The 18,273-nt window shown below is 37.1% G+C and overlaps 1 protein-coding gene across 1 annotated transcript in view; it reads left to right on the top strand.

The window, feature by feature from the left end:
- The window catches only part of LOC122814329, a 140,653-nt gene extending 126,116 nt beyond the window's left edge, over positions 1–14,537 (top strand). Inside the window, exon 5 of the mRNA XM_044086916.1 lies at positions 14,395–14,537. Within this exon, the coding sequence (XP_043942851.1) occupies positions 14,395–14,537 (143 nt within the window). The remainder of the gene's footprint in view (positions 1–14,394) is intronic.
- The last annotated feature ends 3,736 nt before the right edge of the window (positions 14,538–18,273 follow it).

The raw sequence follows: 18,273 nt of genomic DNA, 5'->3' as shown, positions 1-18,273 counted from the left end.
GTGGTGTGCAGAGTCCTGGATTCAAGACTTGCAAGGGTTGGTTATTTTGTTGCTGGGCAGAACAAGCGCTGTTGGATACAGAATGACTAAGGCACTTTTAAGCAGCTGTAAGCGGGTTTGCGCAATGGTAAGAAATGCTAACTTCTGGTTAAATTTACTTACAGAGAGTTAGCTTCAAATATACTTATTCTGTGTGCACACTGCTTACCCCATGCAAACAGGCTTAAACCCGCTTAATTCTGCTTAAATGTACTTACTCCCGCTTACCCCCATGCTAATTTCTTTAAAAAAAAAAGAAAAAGGAGGATAAGAAAGTGGTGAAAAAGGGGGCACAAAGAGGAAAGACAATAGGGAAAATAGCTAGGGCAGGTGTAGGGAAGGTCCATAGCTGCCCACTTCTTCTACAGCAACAGCTGTGCATATACATTGCTTATTTTTAATTTTGTACACTATTTGCTGTATGGCATTGATTTATCATTCATTACATGTTATAAATTTGTTTAGTATCCCTGATTAATGTATACTTATACTGTATGGGGCACTTGCATTTATCTTGGGATTTCACCATTTTATTACAATGACACCTCACATCTGAACTTAATGCAGTACTCCACTTCACAAATGTATGTTATTTAGTAGGTTATACAACAAAAAAATTGTTTAGAAATTCCTTTCATATGTAAAATGAGACTTTGCTGTAGTGAGGATTGAACTCAGAATGACAGCTTGCAAAATGAGCACTCTAACCACTACACCATTGCAGTACTGCTTCTAGTGAATGAATCTTGCTTTTTAACTTCTTGTGCCATTTAAGCTGGATTATGCATAGCTAAGCAATGGGCAAGCCCATGCAGCTACGGTTAAACTTTATCACTTTTATAAAAAAAAAAAACTAAAATTGCACTGTTAATTTCTCTATACCCTTCACAATGTCACTGTTACTGCTACACCTATTTTGTCAGCTTTCTGCTTCACGGTATGCATACCTCTCAACCTCTTGGGGTGAAAACTGTGAACATACCCTATAATGCTGGGAGAACAAATGGAGGGACAGATTTCACTTATTGCTAGGGATTTCTGCATGCATATGCACATTTTACAGAAATCCCTCACGTGTTTGTTGTGATTGTTGTACTATGAACATTTTCGCTCATTTTAATTGCCGAATGGCAATTCTTGAGTGCAGGGGCATGTATATTGTGAGATCTCTGCTCTGAGACATACCCCCCAGCACTCGTCCATGGCTCAGTGTTCGTTTAGGTGCAGAGGCAGCGTGCCTTCATAAATATGCATGGCTCACTGCCATGCTGCACTTAAACAGTTGTTTCCATGCAGGAATAAGTTATTCCTGCACGGAAGATTGCTGAATCCTGGGGATTATGTATTATGCAACAATCTCAGAATAGCCACAAAAAGGATATGAAGGAAGAGTGTAAAAGAAATTAAAATAAATAAATATTTGTATAATAAAATGAGGAAACATTGGGCTACCAGATAATGGAAGTGATAGAGGAAGTGCTTCAGGATAAAGAACAAAGCAGAGGTCACAGAGGTTATAAAAGAAGAAACATGGGCATGGTATTACATACCTAAAACATTTGGAGACTATGTAAATGCACTGTAGGCAGAAACTGATTTACACATGAAAATCATCTCAAAGCTCATCAACAAGTTCTCAAAGAAGAATTCCTTGTTGCTGGTTGTGACATACTAATGTCAGAAGGACTGTATATTGAAAGGCATAATAATGTGGTGAGACTGTTGCACTGGGGATTGTGCAAACATTATGGTACTGAAGTGGCTGAAAAACAGTGTAAACATGAGACACAAAACTTCATAGGAAATGATGAAGTCTACATCACATGGGATCATCCATTACCAAGAATTCAAAAGATAGACGCTAGTAAACTGGATGTAGTGGTCAAGAAAAGAAGACAAAAGTAGCATTGATTGTTGAAATCACCACACCCCGTGACTACAATGTCCTGCATACAGAGAGACACAAAGTCATAAAATATCAGGATTTGCAAGCAGAAATGAGAGCAATGTGGAAGAAAGATACCCACGTAGTTCCAATAGCAGTAAGAACAATGGGTCTTGTAAAAAAGAGTCTACAATCATATTTAGATATGTTACCAATACATGTAATTCAATATGCATTACAGAATGAGTCATTACTGGGCACATTGCTGGTGCTACAAAAAGCACATTTGGCTGACATCAGAGTCATGCTCTAGCTTAGGAATGGGGTGCATTCTTGTCATGGTATTAGAAACCCAAAAAATTAGAAGTTAAAAAAGAAGAATTTATAGTGTTATTTAGATATGCTACTGATACATGTAACTCAGTATGAATTGCAGAAGGAGTCAGTTCCGGGCACGTTGCAGGCGTTGTGAAAACCACTTTTGGCTAATATCAAACATTAAAACAGCACTAATTTCATGAATTTTATTCATACTTTGACTTAGGAATGAGGTCCATTCCCATCATGGTATTAGAAACCCAAAAGATTTGGAGAAATTAAACATGAAAACAAGACAGAGGAAGTGCAAAAATATAAAGAAAATTTTGAAAGGTATAACAAAGAAACATGTACATGGGAGAAAAAGAGAGATCCAATACAGTGCAATATTTATTCAAAGGATAAACACAAAACTAACTGATACAAAAAATGTAGCTGCAACCATATCTGATGACAGATACAAATAGAGGAACCCAGATATGGAAAATTTCATAATACAAAAATAAGATCACAAAAGGAGAACATAAAACAAAAGACTTGTAAAGTAGAAGTTAAACAAATAAAAACTGATAATATGGAATACCTGTAAAGTGAAGGATGTAGTGAAGGAAGTCGTACACAGCTAATGTCACAGCATGTAGGAACAATGAGTCCACAAAGTAAGGAGAAACAGGTGGACCTGGAGGCATCTGAAGAAGAAATACAGACTTGGGAAAGAGAAAAAAGAGATTTAATATGGTGCAGAATTTATGCAAAGGAGAAAGCAAAACTAATTGATATAAAAAAGCAGCACCAAAGATACTTGAAGAGAAATACAGACAAGGCATCTGAATATGAAAAAAATTGCAATATAAAAAGAAAGTCAAAAAGAGGATTAGTAATGGCGAAGTTAAAGAAATAGAAACTAAAGTTATGGACTACCTACAAAGTGAAAGATTTAGGACAGAAAACCCAACTCTGGAAACATCAAGACCTGATGGAAAAATTTTGGAGAAATGGGTGGAGTGGGAAGCATCTGATCAGTAGCCACATGAAGATACTCTGTAGCCGTCCGTATGGAATGAGTACAAAAGTTCAGTTGGAGATGCACAGCAAGTAAAGGAGGAGGAAATGGAGGCAACTCTGATGCAGTCAGTGTTGCGGAGGGATAGGCCAGTGAGTTCCCATATGAAAGAGCAACAGAAGACACAGGATGCAGATGAAGAAATATGTCACTGGAAGATGTTTTGGAACTTTCTGTAGAATGCCTGCAGGAAATGAAAATAAAGAATGTATCCTCTGTTTAGACGAAAAAGATATTTTTTATTTTATTTTTTTATTTTATTGACATTTGTTAACCGGGTTAGACCAACTGGGCTTGGGATCCATTTTCAGTGGAGACCCGAGGAGAAAAGCTCCATGAAGCACAGCATGGAACAGATATAAGGAAAGAGTTGCTTTATTTAATAAAGATGGGCAGACATTAAGATTGACAAAATAAATAGATTATAGAAAGTCAGTAAGACACAAAACATTAGAAGTCTTATAAAACAAATGAACACAGTAATTAAGACTGTTATCAGAAATGAATTTGATGTAACAGAAGTAAATACGATATGTTACTGTGCAGTTAAATTAATAACAGATAATAGCAGATAAGGTCTTACCACAAAAACAAAAGGCAGTAAGTGAAAGGAAGGGAAGAAATAAAATGCCATCATGGAAGTACCAAAAAGAGAAAATTATAAAGCAATTAAAACAAGAAGCATCACTGTCAGAGTATAGAAGAGGGAACAGATCAACAAAAATACTTAAAAAAGATAGACGTGATAAAAGCAACATGCAATATTACAGCAGACCAGGATCTACAGTACACTAATGCAGATAATAAAGTAAAGATATCAGCATAGACAGAAAATCTTAGGAGATATGCAGATAAATATAAAGCAAAAGTACAAAATAAGCAATTCATTGATGACCCAAAAAAGTTTTACAGAGAATTGGGAAACAAAGCAAAAGGAATAGAAAGAAACATCCACCAAAAAAGGAGAAATAAGCACATTTTAGAGAAGTATCTATGAAGATCCTGTGGAACACAGCAAAAATGCTGAAAGAATAGAAGTAGTAAAAGAAACATTAAGACATTTAAATGCACAGGATATGACATTGGATGAAGTAACTGCCACAGATTAAGAAAAGCTCCTAACTGGAAAACCCCAGGCCCAGATGCAGTACATAACTTCTGGCTAAAAGTATTAACATCTTTACACACTGATTTAGCCCTAAATAAGAATTACTTATAAGTGGACCCTGAACAGACACCAGCCTGGTTAACAAGAGGAGAAGCAATACTTCTCCTTAAGAGTGAACCTGTGAGCAATTCTAAAAACTATAGACTAATAACTTGCCTTCTGATGATGTATAAGCTATATACTGGAAATTAGGAAAAACAATCATGGAAATAGAACAAAGGGGTAATAAAAGAAAGTCACATAGAACAAGAGATCATTGTTGTTAAATAAAGTCATAATGGAGAATTGTAAAAAGGGGAATAATCTAAGTATGATATAGATAGATTACAAAAAAGCATTTGACAACATCCCACATTAATGAATGAAGGAAAGCTTACAGATGAATAAGATACACCCTACATTGATCAGTTACATTATAGTGATTAGGAAACAGTGGCAAACCACTTTGCAGCTAAGCCATGATAAATGGCAAATTATTATCACAAAGATAAAAGTTCAGAGGGGGATATTCCACTGTGACGCTTTGTCACCACAGCTTTTTGCCTTGCCTTAACCCATTAACCTGTTTACTTAATAAATTAGGTCATGGTTACAATCTGGCTCCCAGACAACATTCTCCTCTTCTTTTTGTGGATGATTTAAAACTGTTTAGTTCATCAGATGAAGTGCTGAAAGCACAACTGCAAGTGGTCAAAACTTTCTCAGATGATATAAGATTGTCATTTGGTCTTGATAAATGTGCAAAAGCAACATTTCAAGCAGGAGCACTGCAGCATCAAAAAATATTAGTCTAGGAATGAGATATAAAGGAACTTGAGCAAGAGGGAGTGTATAAATATTTGGGAATTGAGAAAGATCAACATTAAAACATGAACAAATGAAAACAGAACTCAGTAAGAAATATTCTAGAATACTAATATAAATACTGAAAACAGCCCGGAGTTATAGGAACAAATTCCAAGCTAAAAAACAATTTGCTTTTCCTGTTGGGACTTACAGTTTAGGGGTGATTGACCCCAAAAATGTATTCGATCATTTTGACAGGAAAACAAGAAAAATGCTTCAAATTTATCAGATTACATATATATATATATATATATATATATATATATATATATATATATATATATATATATATATATATATATATATAAATCAATGTATACCAAGATTATGTATTCCTCATTCTGAAGGAGGTGTAGGCCTCCTCAAAATTGATTAGATGTATAGAGTTTTAGTCATAGGACTGCATACATATCTGTTGATCTCACCAGATCCAAACATAGTGAACGTTTTGAAACATGAACAGAACAAATCTATGATGACTCCTCTGCTTAGTTTAACAGAAGCATATTGGTGTCAAGCGGAAGTGGAAACCAAACCAGAAATAGATAAAAATCAGACACAACTGAATGTGCCGAAAAACAAAAGAAAGAATATAAGCAGAAGGATCAGATGAGGGGGCAAAAATGTGGAAAAAAGATAAATATAGTTGCAAGTACAGAAAAATCTTGTAACCACCTCATGTCAATCAAGGTCTGATGCAGGAATGGTTAAGGAGAGGTGAAGTTAAACCAAAAACTGAAATGTTAATATTAGTGGCCCAGGACAGTGGACTACATACACACTGGTCTACAAAGTCCATTGAAATTGTGGAAAAACAGACAAGTGCAAGTTGTGTGAAACAGAAGTAGAAGCCGTGGTGCAGCTTGTTGCTGGGTATGATATACTAATGGCAGAGGGCCTGTATACTGAAAGACATAATAATGTGGGAGACTGTTGCACTGGGGGTTGTGCAAACATTACAACATTGAAGTAGCTGAAGCATTGAAATCATGAGCCACAAAGCATTATAGAGACTGATGAAGTTTATATCACATGGATTACCCATTACCAACAGTTCAAAAAAATAGATGCAAGAAAACCAGATGTAGTAGTCCATGAAAAGACGACAAAAGTAGCATTGATCACTGAAATTACTATACCCAGTGATTACAGTGTCTTACATACAGAGACACAAAGTTATAACATACCTGGATTTTCAGACACAAATGAGGGCAATGTGGAAGGACACTCAGACATTTCCAATAGTAGTAGGAGTTGCGGATCTTAGAAAAAAGCATTGACAGCCCTATTTATATCTAAGTATACATGTAACTCCATATCAATTGTAGAAGGAGTCCATTCTTGGCACATTGGGGTGCTGAGAAGAACACTTCTGGTTGACATCAAAGACTGAAACAATACTAATTTCATGAACTTTAATCATACTTTAACTTAGGAAAGCGGTCCATTCACATCATGGTATTAGAAATCCAAAAGTCTTTGAGAAATTAAACCACGAGAAGATCACTTTTGGCTAGCATCAAAATTTGAAAGAATACTTCATGAACTTTAATCATATTTTTACTGAGGAAAGGAAGCCATTCCTGTCATGGTACTAGAAACACAAAAGAGAAAAAAAAAACATTGCTGTTAAGCCATGGCCAAGGGCAAATTATTTCCCCCAGGGATAAAAATTCAAAGGGGGATATTCCAGACTGATTCTCTGGCACTGCTGCTGTTTTGTCTTGTCCTTTAACCACTAAGCTGTTTACTTACCAGATTAGGCTGTGGTTACAGTTTGGTTCTCTGCAATAGACTTTCCATACACATCAAACAGAGCACCTTGCTGACCCTTTTAAAGTGCAACCTTGATGAGTGGATGAGAAACCACACATTTGTCACAGGGATTCCATCGGTGTCCCTCATTGACAGGGGAGACCGATGCTGACTGAGGTTTCTTTCTGGAGATAAACCCTTGGCTAGGCTTGTAAGGGCCCCTGGGCCATTAGCCTAGTAACCTCCCATGATCCTGATAATTGCTGTCATATTTATATGCACATACTGAACAGACACAAACCTGGTTAACATCAAGAAAAAAAAAAAACAATATTCCACCATAAGTGTGAAACTGCAAGCCATCCTAAGAACTATAGACCAATTACTTGCATTCTGAAAATATACAAATTGTATACGGGAACTGGTGCAGACAGAGTTTATAGTCATTTAGAAAAAAATCAGTAATAGTAATACAATAAAAAGGGTAACAAAAGAATGTCATATAGAACAAAGGATGATTTGTTGCTAAATAAAGCCATGACAGTAGATCAAAAGATAACAAAAGAAAGTCATATGGAACCAGTGGTGGATCCAGGAATTTGTAAAAGGGGGGGGCCGCAGTCTGGTCAGTTGACTACCAGGGTGGAAGTGGGAAAGTGGGACACTGGGTTTGGTGGTTGTGAAAAGATCTCCTTAAGAAGCTCTGACATCATGTGTGGAAGGACAGCAATATACATTCAGATGCACATAATTTTGCTGTGTATGTAGTAGTATAAGCAGGTAATCCCTGTGCAGCACACAGTCCATGTGCGGATAGTATAATATTTCCAATGCATGCCTGGAAAAGACGGTTAGTTGCCCATACCGAGTCACATTCTCCTTACATGCTACAGCGTATATGCACTGTTATGAACTAGGAATGGGTCCCACTGAAGGTGAAAATAGCCACAGCAAAATATTTAAGTAACTTTTTTTAAATTAAATAATGATTTATGTGGAAACAGTGAAGTTCAATTAAGTAAAAGTCTTTTCACCAGTTTCTGAGACCAGTCCCAGAGTAATACTTGGACTTCCTTTCTCTTCTGAAGGGAAGAGCTGTGCATGCTACTAAAACTTTATGAAAACTGTCCAGCCTTTGCTAAATCTCTGGCACTGACAATTCACAAACACACACAGATATAAGTGCATATGTAGATATGTTTTTGTGTAATTCACCATGGATGGTATGCATCTCCACTCTGCTTGATGACTTTCCACTGTCCATGTTGTGCAGTCGCAGTCTGTGTAACTTAACTGCCCTTACTGTTGTTTTCCAACCTTTGTCTGTCATCTGTTATGATATTTGTTCTGTAGGTATACGTGCTGTGCTGACCTTCTCCTCCTCTTTCCCTGTCTTTACCTTTCCTTCTATTCTTAAAAAATAAAAAATGGGGCCTATTCTCGCCATAAAAAAATGCCCATGCCCCTATGACTTTCCCTAAGATGTTCCTATTCCAATATACCTCTTGTGTGTCCCTCTTCTTCATCCACATCCATACCCCTCATCTGGTTTTCTATGTCCCAATTTCCTTGGGTGTGTGTGTGTGTGTGTTACTCAGACAAGTCCTGCACTCATAGTTAGTCAATGTTAGTCGTGCCGAGCTGACCACGATTGACCTTCAGCTTTATTCATTTTTTTATTAGAAAATTTGCAGATTCCACAAGTGATAGCTAGCATATTTTGTTAACAATGGACTTACAGAGATATTCCATAGCTGTCAGTAAATGTACTGGTAAGATTCTGTTACAAATATGTACCTATGAAGGTTAGGCTGCTTAGATTGTGAGATTCTTTCTGTAACTTTGTTAATGTACATCATGCTTTGACAGCGATTTTTCATTACTTATGGAGCACCTAAACATGATATACAATACACCATTACTGCTGAGATATTCCATTGTGCACTGGGATATTTTGAGTCCTCTAGAGTTATTCTCAACATTTCCACTGCTGTCAGCATAATGTGCCAGATTCCTCAAACTTTTCAGATTCTGGCCATCTTTGTTATGTGGGTATAACTATATAATCACATATATTATCTTGAATGTAGGGTGTTCATTGTGAGCTTCACAGCTTACAACTTGTTTCACTAGAATGTAAGACTTTCCTTTTATTGCAGTGTTAAAGGAAATGCAGTAGGCTATATATTGACTTAGGTAGTGAGGTATTGTAGGTTCAGTCTTTCATGATGTCATGACAGTAGATTATAGCTTCATGAAAATTTTTAAAGAGGCCTTCCTAATTAACAAAATTAGTATAACTTGGCATTGCATGTGGTAAGGATACTATGCTAATCTCTAAGGGATTGTTATTCACATTTGCTATGGAAAGTGCTGTCTGCAATAGCTGCATCTGGGCTTCCACGGGGGGTATGACTGGCATATGAGAGTTAAAGACTCTAGTGGAGGTGAGTAGTGGAAGGTGGATGGAGAGAACAAAGATAGGGAAAGAAGGGAGATGAATGAACATTAAGAAAACTTTGAATAAGAAGAGGAGTAGTCTGGGGACAGAGCAATTAAGGCAGTCTTGGAGGAAAGACAGCAAGGAGTGGGAAAAGGAATGAAGAGTGGACAGATGAGGGGTTTGGGAAGAAAATATGGAGGGTATGTAGATGAATTAGGAAGGCAAAACTGAAGTTTGATGCAGAGGTATGTATTTGTCACAAAACTGTCACCAGCTAGGTTAAAATAATAGTGATTACCAAGTCTCAGTTTGCAGGAGATGTTGCTTATGATTGTTATCTGTGATGGTAATTCTGAGTGATATGGAGACTATAGGAATAGATGGGAAAATATGATAAATGGCCTGTGAGGAATATGTACTCAGAAAAGGGTGGTTCTTGATCAGAAAGTTAGTGAGGCTTGAAGCAGAAAGGATGCACTAGAGGTCACACTTGATTGGGTGGGTGAAAAACTTGATAGTGCAAAGCTGGAAAGGTAACACTGCAAGTGTAAATGTGAGAAGGGTCATTTATCCTAGCTGATTCAGTTATGGAGAGTAAAGATTATATCTCCTGTCACCTGCAGAGTTGGCAGCTCTGGGAAACTTGTAATATCATATGAGGAATGGCTGTGTGTCTGTGAAGAAGGGCGATGGTGAGATGAGAATTTACAGGGAGCTGTAAGGGGAGGTTTCAGAGATGGAGAGACAAACAAAAAGGTAATGTATAGGAAGGAGAAATGTAAGGACTAGATAGACTAAGGTCTGGCTATATTATTAAATGAGTGAAAAGGAATGAAATAAAAGTTTTATCTGTTGAAAAAAGTGTAAGCCCCTCTACAACAGTACAAGGCACTTCCGGGAAAGACAGGATGGAATAAGGTGAATGTTGGAGTTGAAGAGATGTACTCAGGAAGCATTCTTACTTAAAAGGTAAAATGTGGCTTGTGAATGGATGCAGGAGCCTCCCAGATGGATAAACTGCTAAAGTTATAATGTGTGCTGCTTAGGAACTCTAATGTGGGATCTATTTAATTCACTCAAATACCTCCAGTTATTCTTTTCTTAACAGAGTTCCACAAAGTGTAGAACTAATTTTTAATTTAAAACTTCAATAAACTATTTTGGGGGGTATAGTATAGATTTAAATATATCCTGAGTAATCTTTGACTCAAAAATTTGGATTTCAAATCATTCACAATTGGTATACTGTTTGTCTTACATTATGCCCAGTACCGCATTTGTTATTTACCATTCCTCAACACAAGTTATCTAATGAGTAATTGCCTACTTCCAGTTCTACAAAGTAATTTCTCTTTGTTACATCATAATGTTTTGAAAACATACACTGTTCCTGAATGCCAGTGTGTACTTCCAAAGCAATGGTGCTGCCTGTTGAAGTCAAGCGTCCCTGGATTTGAAGTGAGGCGCCCCCCCTGAATGTCAGCAGTGTTACTGCAGGTATTACATGGGAAAGACCAACACACAGTTAATGACTTAATATGATTTAGAACAGATTCAGTTTTACATACCTTGGACAGACCCCTGCCAATGTAGAACAGTGAGGACATATGAAAAGAAACACAAACTGACAAAATAACTAGATGGGAATGTTATTTCCAGCATCGCTATACCATGTTGCCATGACTATTTAGCCCATGTCATGGAATTAGAATGTGATAAAGCAGCTTATGTGCATACTCAGAATGCAATGCATAATTGTAATTTATTCAAATTCAAGAAAGTGCAAATAAGATTTTTCCCTGCACACCATAACCCTCAACTATCCAAATTTCTGCAGAATGTCCTGACTTTTGGCTCATATTTTGGTCCGCTCCTCCCAAAATTTGTGGTTTTCTGGTAAATCACTGAGGATTCATGACCCTAAATAATGACACACATTTGATTTTCAGACTTCATATCCTTCAGAAAATGCATGTTAACACAAATCCTGTTATTCTAGCAACTTTCTAAGTTGACAGGAGTAATATTTAAAATCTATCCATATTTTCTGGGCTTTTGTCCCACCATTATTTTAGGCTTTGTTCAGATTTCTTGCACTAAGGTTGAGAGGTATACTGTCCCTAAAATACATGCTTGCAAAGAGACAGACATTTGAATTACAACAGAGTAACACTCATCCACTGCATTGCACTATTGCTAATACAATGAAGCCAAATGCCAGATGTATCATAATATCAGAGCTGCACCTTGGCTGAGACAGTGAAAACGGCTTCCCTTCCTTTCATAGTGCCTGCCATGGGCTGTGAAGATGTCCTGCCTGCTGATGGGATTCACTTGCTCACAGAGTTTCCTCTCTATCACAGTTCTGCCTGGAACTGAACATTGACTTAGTGGCTCAAACAGTGAATGTGTGAAACCTCAGTTTTCCTGCTGAGTTGACTGCAGGCTTCTAAGAGGGAGGGAGAGAGCGCAGAAGGAACAAGGGCAGCTACAGGCTAAGTAAGTGCAAGCTTGAACAGGGGACATGGTCAAGGGGAGGAGGGGAGTTGTGCTTCTACACAGGACAGACAGGACGCCTCAGAAATTAAACATTTTATAATAGTTGCCTCTTAAACATGTGAAAGAGCAGTTAAAACTGGAGCACACATCTCCAATACAGTCTTTGACCTCAGCCTAAATAAACCCTTACAAAAGACTGGTTTGAACTCTCAAACCCTGTCACCAGTGTTGTGCACAAATGATCGTGCTGTTTTGGTGCATACTAAGGGTGTGCCTTGTCCAGGTGTTTACATGTTCTTGTAGCATGTGAGTCACAATCCCTGTTGAGTTCAGGTACTAAGCACGCAGCTTATATGATTTATGTATATGTGCCATAATTCTTTTTAAGCACCCCAAATACATTAAAACATTAACTGGTTTGCATTGCAAGGCAAAACAAATCTAAGCTAAAATAAAGAATATTCAACTCATTCACTTTGCACCAAGACAGTGGGTCACCATAACTGTCTTTTTGTTGGTTTTATTTTACTTATATTACACTACTAACTACAGTGAAAATATTTATGTGTGGTACTGTATTTTGACGCCTTTTCTTCACCAGCTACTTCCTAAAATGTTTAGAATCACCCCTCCCTCCAAGTTTCTCAGGAAGCCTAGGAGTGGCCCAGAATAAATAATTCCAATCCTACCACTCTGGCATTTTATGTTAACGTAAAACTGCATTCCCCACCCCTGCACGCTAAGGAGCTTATCAAGTGCTGGTTTTAAATCCAGCCACTGAATAGGATGCAAGTCTGCACAGCCATTCCAAAACACATATGTACCTGTGTCGGTCATGAGAGACGCAGTCAAGTACTACAGATTAATCCTGCCTGCCCTTTCAACAGCAGGCCAAACGCCTCTCTCAATCGCTAGTGCCTTGAAAACCTCTACTTCAAAAGATCTTCAATTAAAAAAAAAATACCTCATTGCGGACAACTGTGACTCGCTCACACTGGAAGAGCAGGTTTCTGCACACTCTGCAAAGTCGGACTCGCTTAAAATTAAATTAATAATAAAAGGTTAAGTAAACTGTTTATTAAAACGTGTCACCCAACACTCACCAACGCCTAATTCAACTAGGGAGATGCTGTTGGAGGAGAATCGTTAGAAAAAAATCACATGATGACAGCAAACTCCAATTGCATCTCCAGATGTATTAGGCACATTTGGTGACAGCATACAATTCTTTGCAAAGAAAAAACGCACCTTCAGAAGTTGAATCTGAAAAATATACCGCCAAATGTTTTTACTGCACTGTGAAATGGAAAACACACTGATAGTGGATTTCTTTTCATAGTGCAATAAAAAAAATAACACATTTTAAAAGGGGGTATGCCTACGCACCACTCCATGCCTAAATCCGCCACTGGGAACAAAAGAAAATGTGTTGCTCAATAAAGCTATGGCAGAGACTTATAAAAAGGAGAAAATAAAATAATCTAAGTATGGCATGAATACAAAAAAAAATAACAGCATCCCACATGAATGGATAAAAGAATGCTTTCAGATGTATAAGATATTCCCTACATTGATCAATACAGTCGCCAACTTTGCATTTGAGATATGACTTGCCCACTGATAAAAATTCAAAAGGGGATGGATCTTCTAGGGTGATTCTTTGTCACCATTGTTATTTTGTCTTGGCCTTAACCCCTTACGCTAGTTACTTAACAGATTAGGCTATGGTTAAAATTTTACTCTCAGAAATTAACATTCTTTAAAAGACTTCTCATCTGTTCTCTGTGGATGACTTAAAAAGTGTATATTTCAACAGATGAGGAGTTTAAACCTCAACTACAGTTGGTTAAAACTTTCTCAGATGATATAAGAATGACACTTATGCTTAATAAATGTGCAAAAGCAATGCTTTATAAAAGGAAAGCTGCAGCACCAAAAAAAAATAGGAATTGAAGAAAGATCGATGATAAAACATGAAGAAATGAGAATAATGCTCAGCAAGGAAGAAGATTAACTCTAATATTGAAAACTACCCTGACATTTAGGAAAAAAGTCCTAGCTGTACATTGATTGGCTCTTCATGTTCTAACTTACAGTTTAAGGGTGACTGACTGACCCCAAAAAGTAATGAATCAATGGGACATGAAAACAAGAAAAATGCTTCATACTTATTAAATGATATATAAAAATCAGTGTATACCAAAATTATATATTACTTACTGTGAAGGAGATACAGGCCTTCGCAAAACTGACTACATGTATAGATGCAGTCATAGGACTGCATATATATCTGCTGACCTCATCAGATCTAAACATTGTAAAAAATTTAAAATATGAGAATAAGAAGTGTAAGATGACATATTTGCTTAATTTAGCAGAATCATTTTGGTATGAAGCAGGAATGGAAATCATACTGGAAGTAGACGAAAATCAGACAGCAATTGAATGTGCCAAAAAACAAAATAAAGACTATAAAGAAAATGGTCAGATGAGAAGGAAAAAATGGAAAATCTACAAATAATATAGTGGCAAGTACAGCGAACTGCTGGAACAACTTTATGTTGGCTAAGATTTGATGTAGGGATGGTTAAGGAGAGCTGAACTGAAATAAAAAATAATAGGCTAATAATGGGAGCCCAGGATAGTGGAGTATGTACACATTGGTTTACAAAGTCCATTGCAAATGTGGGAGCAACAGACAAATGCAGTTTCTGTAAAACAGTAGCAGAAACAGTCACCCATCTTGTTGCTGGGTGTGATACACTTATGGCAGAGAGCCTGTATACTGAAAGGCACAACAATGTGATAAGACTGTTGTATTGGGGATTGTACAAACACTAGAACACAGAAGTAGCTAAGAAACATTGGAAACATTAATTGGAAAGCATTATAAAGAATGATGAAGCTTATATCACATGGGATCACTCATTACCTACAAACACAAATAGGTGTGAGAAAACAAGATAGAGTAGTCCATGAAAAGAACACAAAAGTAGCATTGATCATTGAAATTGCCACACCCAGTGATAACAATGTCTTATGTACAGAGAGACAGACAGTCATAAAATACCTGGATCTGCAAGCAGAAGCTGGAGCAATGTGGAAGAATGACACCCAAAGATTTCCAATAGTAGTAGGAGCAACAAGTTTAATAAAAAAGAATTTACAGTCATGCTTAAATACAATATTAATACATGTAACCACATATGAATTACAGAAGAAGGCAATTCTGGCCACATTTTTGGTGCTGAAAAAAACATTGGGGGAATTTAAAAAAGCCTACATTTTTTTTCTGTGTAGGCATTGTGCTTACATAGGTGTGAACATTTCTAGATTCAGTAAGCACTGCTCAGTGGAGCGCAACTATGTGCCAACACAGAAACTTCCCTGGCATGCAAATCACCTCATAAGCAGGTGAATCTCATGCAAATGAGGTAGGTAGATAGGTATTGTTTAGACCCATGTCAGTGTCCGTAGTGTACGTGGAAAAATTCCATGTATAGGAATGTAGAAAGACAAAAGGGTGGTAAAGATATAGATATATAGACAGAAATGTAATTGCACATACACATATGAGCAAAACTATTATCCCGTATGTCAGAAAAATTAAAGGAAATTATTTTATTTTTTTTTTAATAATCTATTTTTTTTCCACAAAAAAAACACACACTGCACCAAATGATGAATTTCAGGTAGTCATCCAATAGAGGCTGTCCAATTCAAAAATCCACAAGTCTCAGCCGTTCACTTCAACAGTTTATTAAAAAACACACAGCACAAAAGATATCGGATTAAGCGCTTTCATCTCTTATCCAGAGACTTCATCAGAATGAAATACCCAACATTGTAGAAACTGCTTCTACTATGCCATTGTAGATAGGCGACGTTTGTGAAGGTAAAACATATTCCCAAAGCCCCTGAGCATAATTCAGTATTTGCAAGTAGCCACAAGTGGCCAGAGCCCACCACACTGACCAGGAAAGAAGAGGACCTGAAAAATAGCACTGTTGGAAATCTAGCCACAAATTTCGAAGTGCATCTAAAAAGCCTTCCGAATGTCTGGGTTCAACCTGTCCAGATTTAAAAACATTGCTACCTTCTGATTCACCCTACAGAAAAGAAAGTGCACCATGCAATAAAGATATAGATATATAGACAGAAATGTAATTGCACATACACATATGAGCGAAACTATTATCCCGTATGTCAGAAAAATTAAAGGAAATAATTTTATTTTTTTTTAATAATCTATTTTTTTTTTAATAATCTGGGCATGTTTGTGCAGCACAATGCAGTGCGCAAATATGTTTTTTAGAAAAATTAAAAAAACAAAATTAAAAAAAAATTAATATGTGACAGCAAAAATGTATTATAGGACCTATGAAAGAACCAAACTACAATATACAATGGATGTATTTCCAACATCGTATCCAGGTGCCTATATAGCCATGTCATGATAGCATTGAAAGCACAATTCTATCAAATGAGGTGGAGTTATAATTCAAATTCAAAAAGTAATTTGTTCCTGCACACCATAACCCTATACTATCAATTTAGACAATGTCTGATGTTGCTCATTAGGTCCGTTCACCCAAAATTTGTGGTTTCTTAATCTGAGGATTTCAGCCTAAAGTGCACTTTGATTTTGCATTGACTTCAGAAAATGCATGTTAACAAATTGTTTCTGCTTTCAAGTTGACAGGAGTATTTAAAATCTATCCAATTTTCTAGCTTTGTCCCCCTTATTTTGGTTGTTCAGATTTTGCTACAGGTTGAGAGTATGCTGAGCATCTAAAACCAAAGAGCAATCATTTGAATTCAACAGTAACACTCATCACTGCAGCACTATGAAACAATAAGGGCCCAAAACCAGATGTATCATAAATAGAGCATTGCTGAGACAGTAAAGGTTCCATCTGGTTTATGCTGCCAATGCTGTGAATCCAGAGCTGCTATGAACTTTGCTCACAATTCCTCTGTCACAGTTCGTCTGGACTGAACACTGACAGGCTAAACAGTGAAACTGTCCTCAGTTAACCTGGGAGTTTGAGCTTAGAGAGGAAGCTGCGGGCTGTGCATCAGGCTAATCAATCTGTTGTACTAGACTGGCAAGTGCAGATGTGTGATGCTGCTACACAGGCCAGGCAGAAATAAACATTTTATAAAGTCTCTTAACATGTAAAGGCAGTCAAAAGCTACATCACATGCCATAGACTTACCAGTAAAGAAACCCAAAAAGACTGGTTCAGTCTCAAACCCGTCACCAGTGTTCCTCAAAGATCAGCCCATGGTCAACAATGGGTGCCTTCCAGGTGTTTACTGCAAAGTACCGACTGGGTACAATGTTGAGTTCTATAGGCATCTGCACTTAGGTTATTCATGTGCATATCTTTAAGACCCCAATCATAAAACATATGGTTTACATTGCAAGGCAAAACAAATCTAAGCAAAATGAAGATATTAACCATTCACTTCACCAAACATGGGTCACATCTTCTGTTGATTTTCTATATACACTATAAATACTGAATATTTATTGTGTACTGATTTTGACGCCTTTTCTTCACCGTATTCAAAGTTTTAAATCACGTCCACCCAACAGGAGCCTAGGATACTCCAAATAATAATTCCAATACCCCGGCATTTATGTTATGAAATGTTTCCCACCCTCAAGCTAAGAGTTATCAACATTCACGTGAAATCCAGCCACTGAATAGGATGCAAGCTGCAGCCTACCAAATCATGATGTAACTAGTGTTACAAACATATGTACCCTTCTATCGTTTGTCTCATTCGTATCAGATTTTGGAATAACAGCGAACCTGCAATATTAATTTGGGTTGAAGGCTTATACATCACTTCAAAACAGTCTTAATTAAAAATACATCGAAATGTGAATTCTCCATAAAACCATGTGTTAAATGGCCTCCATCAGGAAGATCCAGTCCCATGATCATTCCATGGGACTCCACTAAGGCTGTGTAAACTGCAAAGTTAGCAGGGGAGCCTGAATAAGGCTGAACATTGACTCCTCATTTCTCTGAGTCCAAACCGTAAAGTTCCAGAGCCTTCTTCTGACAGTCTCTCTCTAGCTCATCCACAAACTCAGTCTCACTATAATACCTTTGCCCAGGATATCCTTCTGAGTATTTGTTGTTTAGACAGATACCCAAGACCTCTAGAACAGCTCGGCTAGCAAATGTTTCTGATGCAATTAATTCCAAACCATATGTCTGTCTTTTTTTCCTCCTTCTTGA

This window comes from Protopterus annectens, chromosome 10.part0 (assembly GCF_019279795.1).
Source record: "Protopterus annectens isolate FY-2018-M chromosome 10.part0, PAN1.0, whole genome shotgun sequence".
NCBI classification, from domain to species: Eukaryota; Metazoa; Chordata; order Ceratodontiformes; family Protopteridae; genus Protopterus; species Protopterus annectens.
Note: the sequence above shows the minus strand (reverse complement) of the source record. Positions and strands in the feature narration are given on the sequence as shown.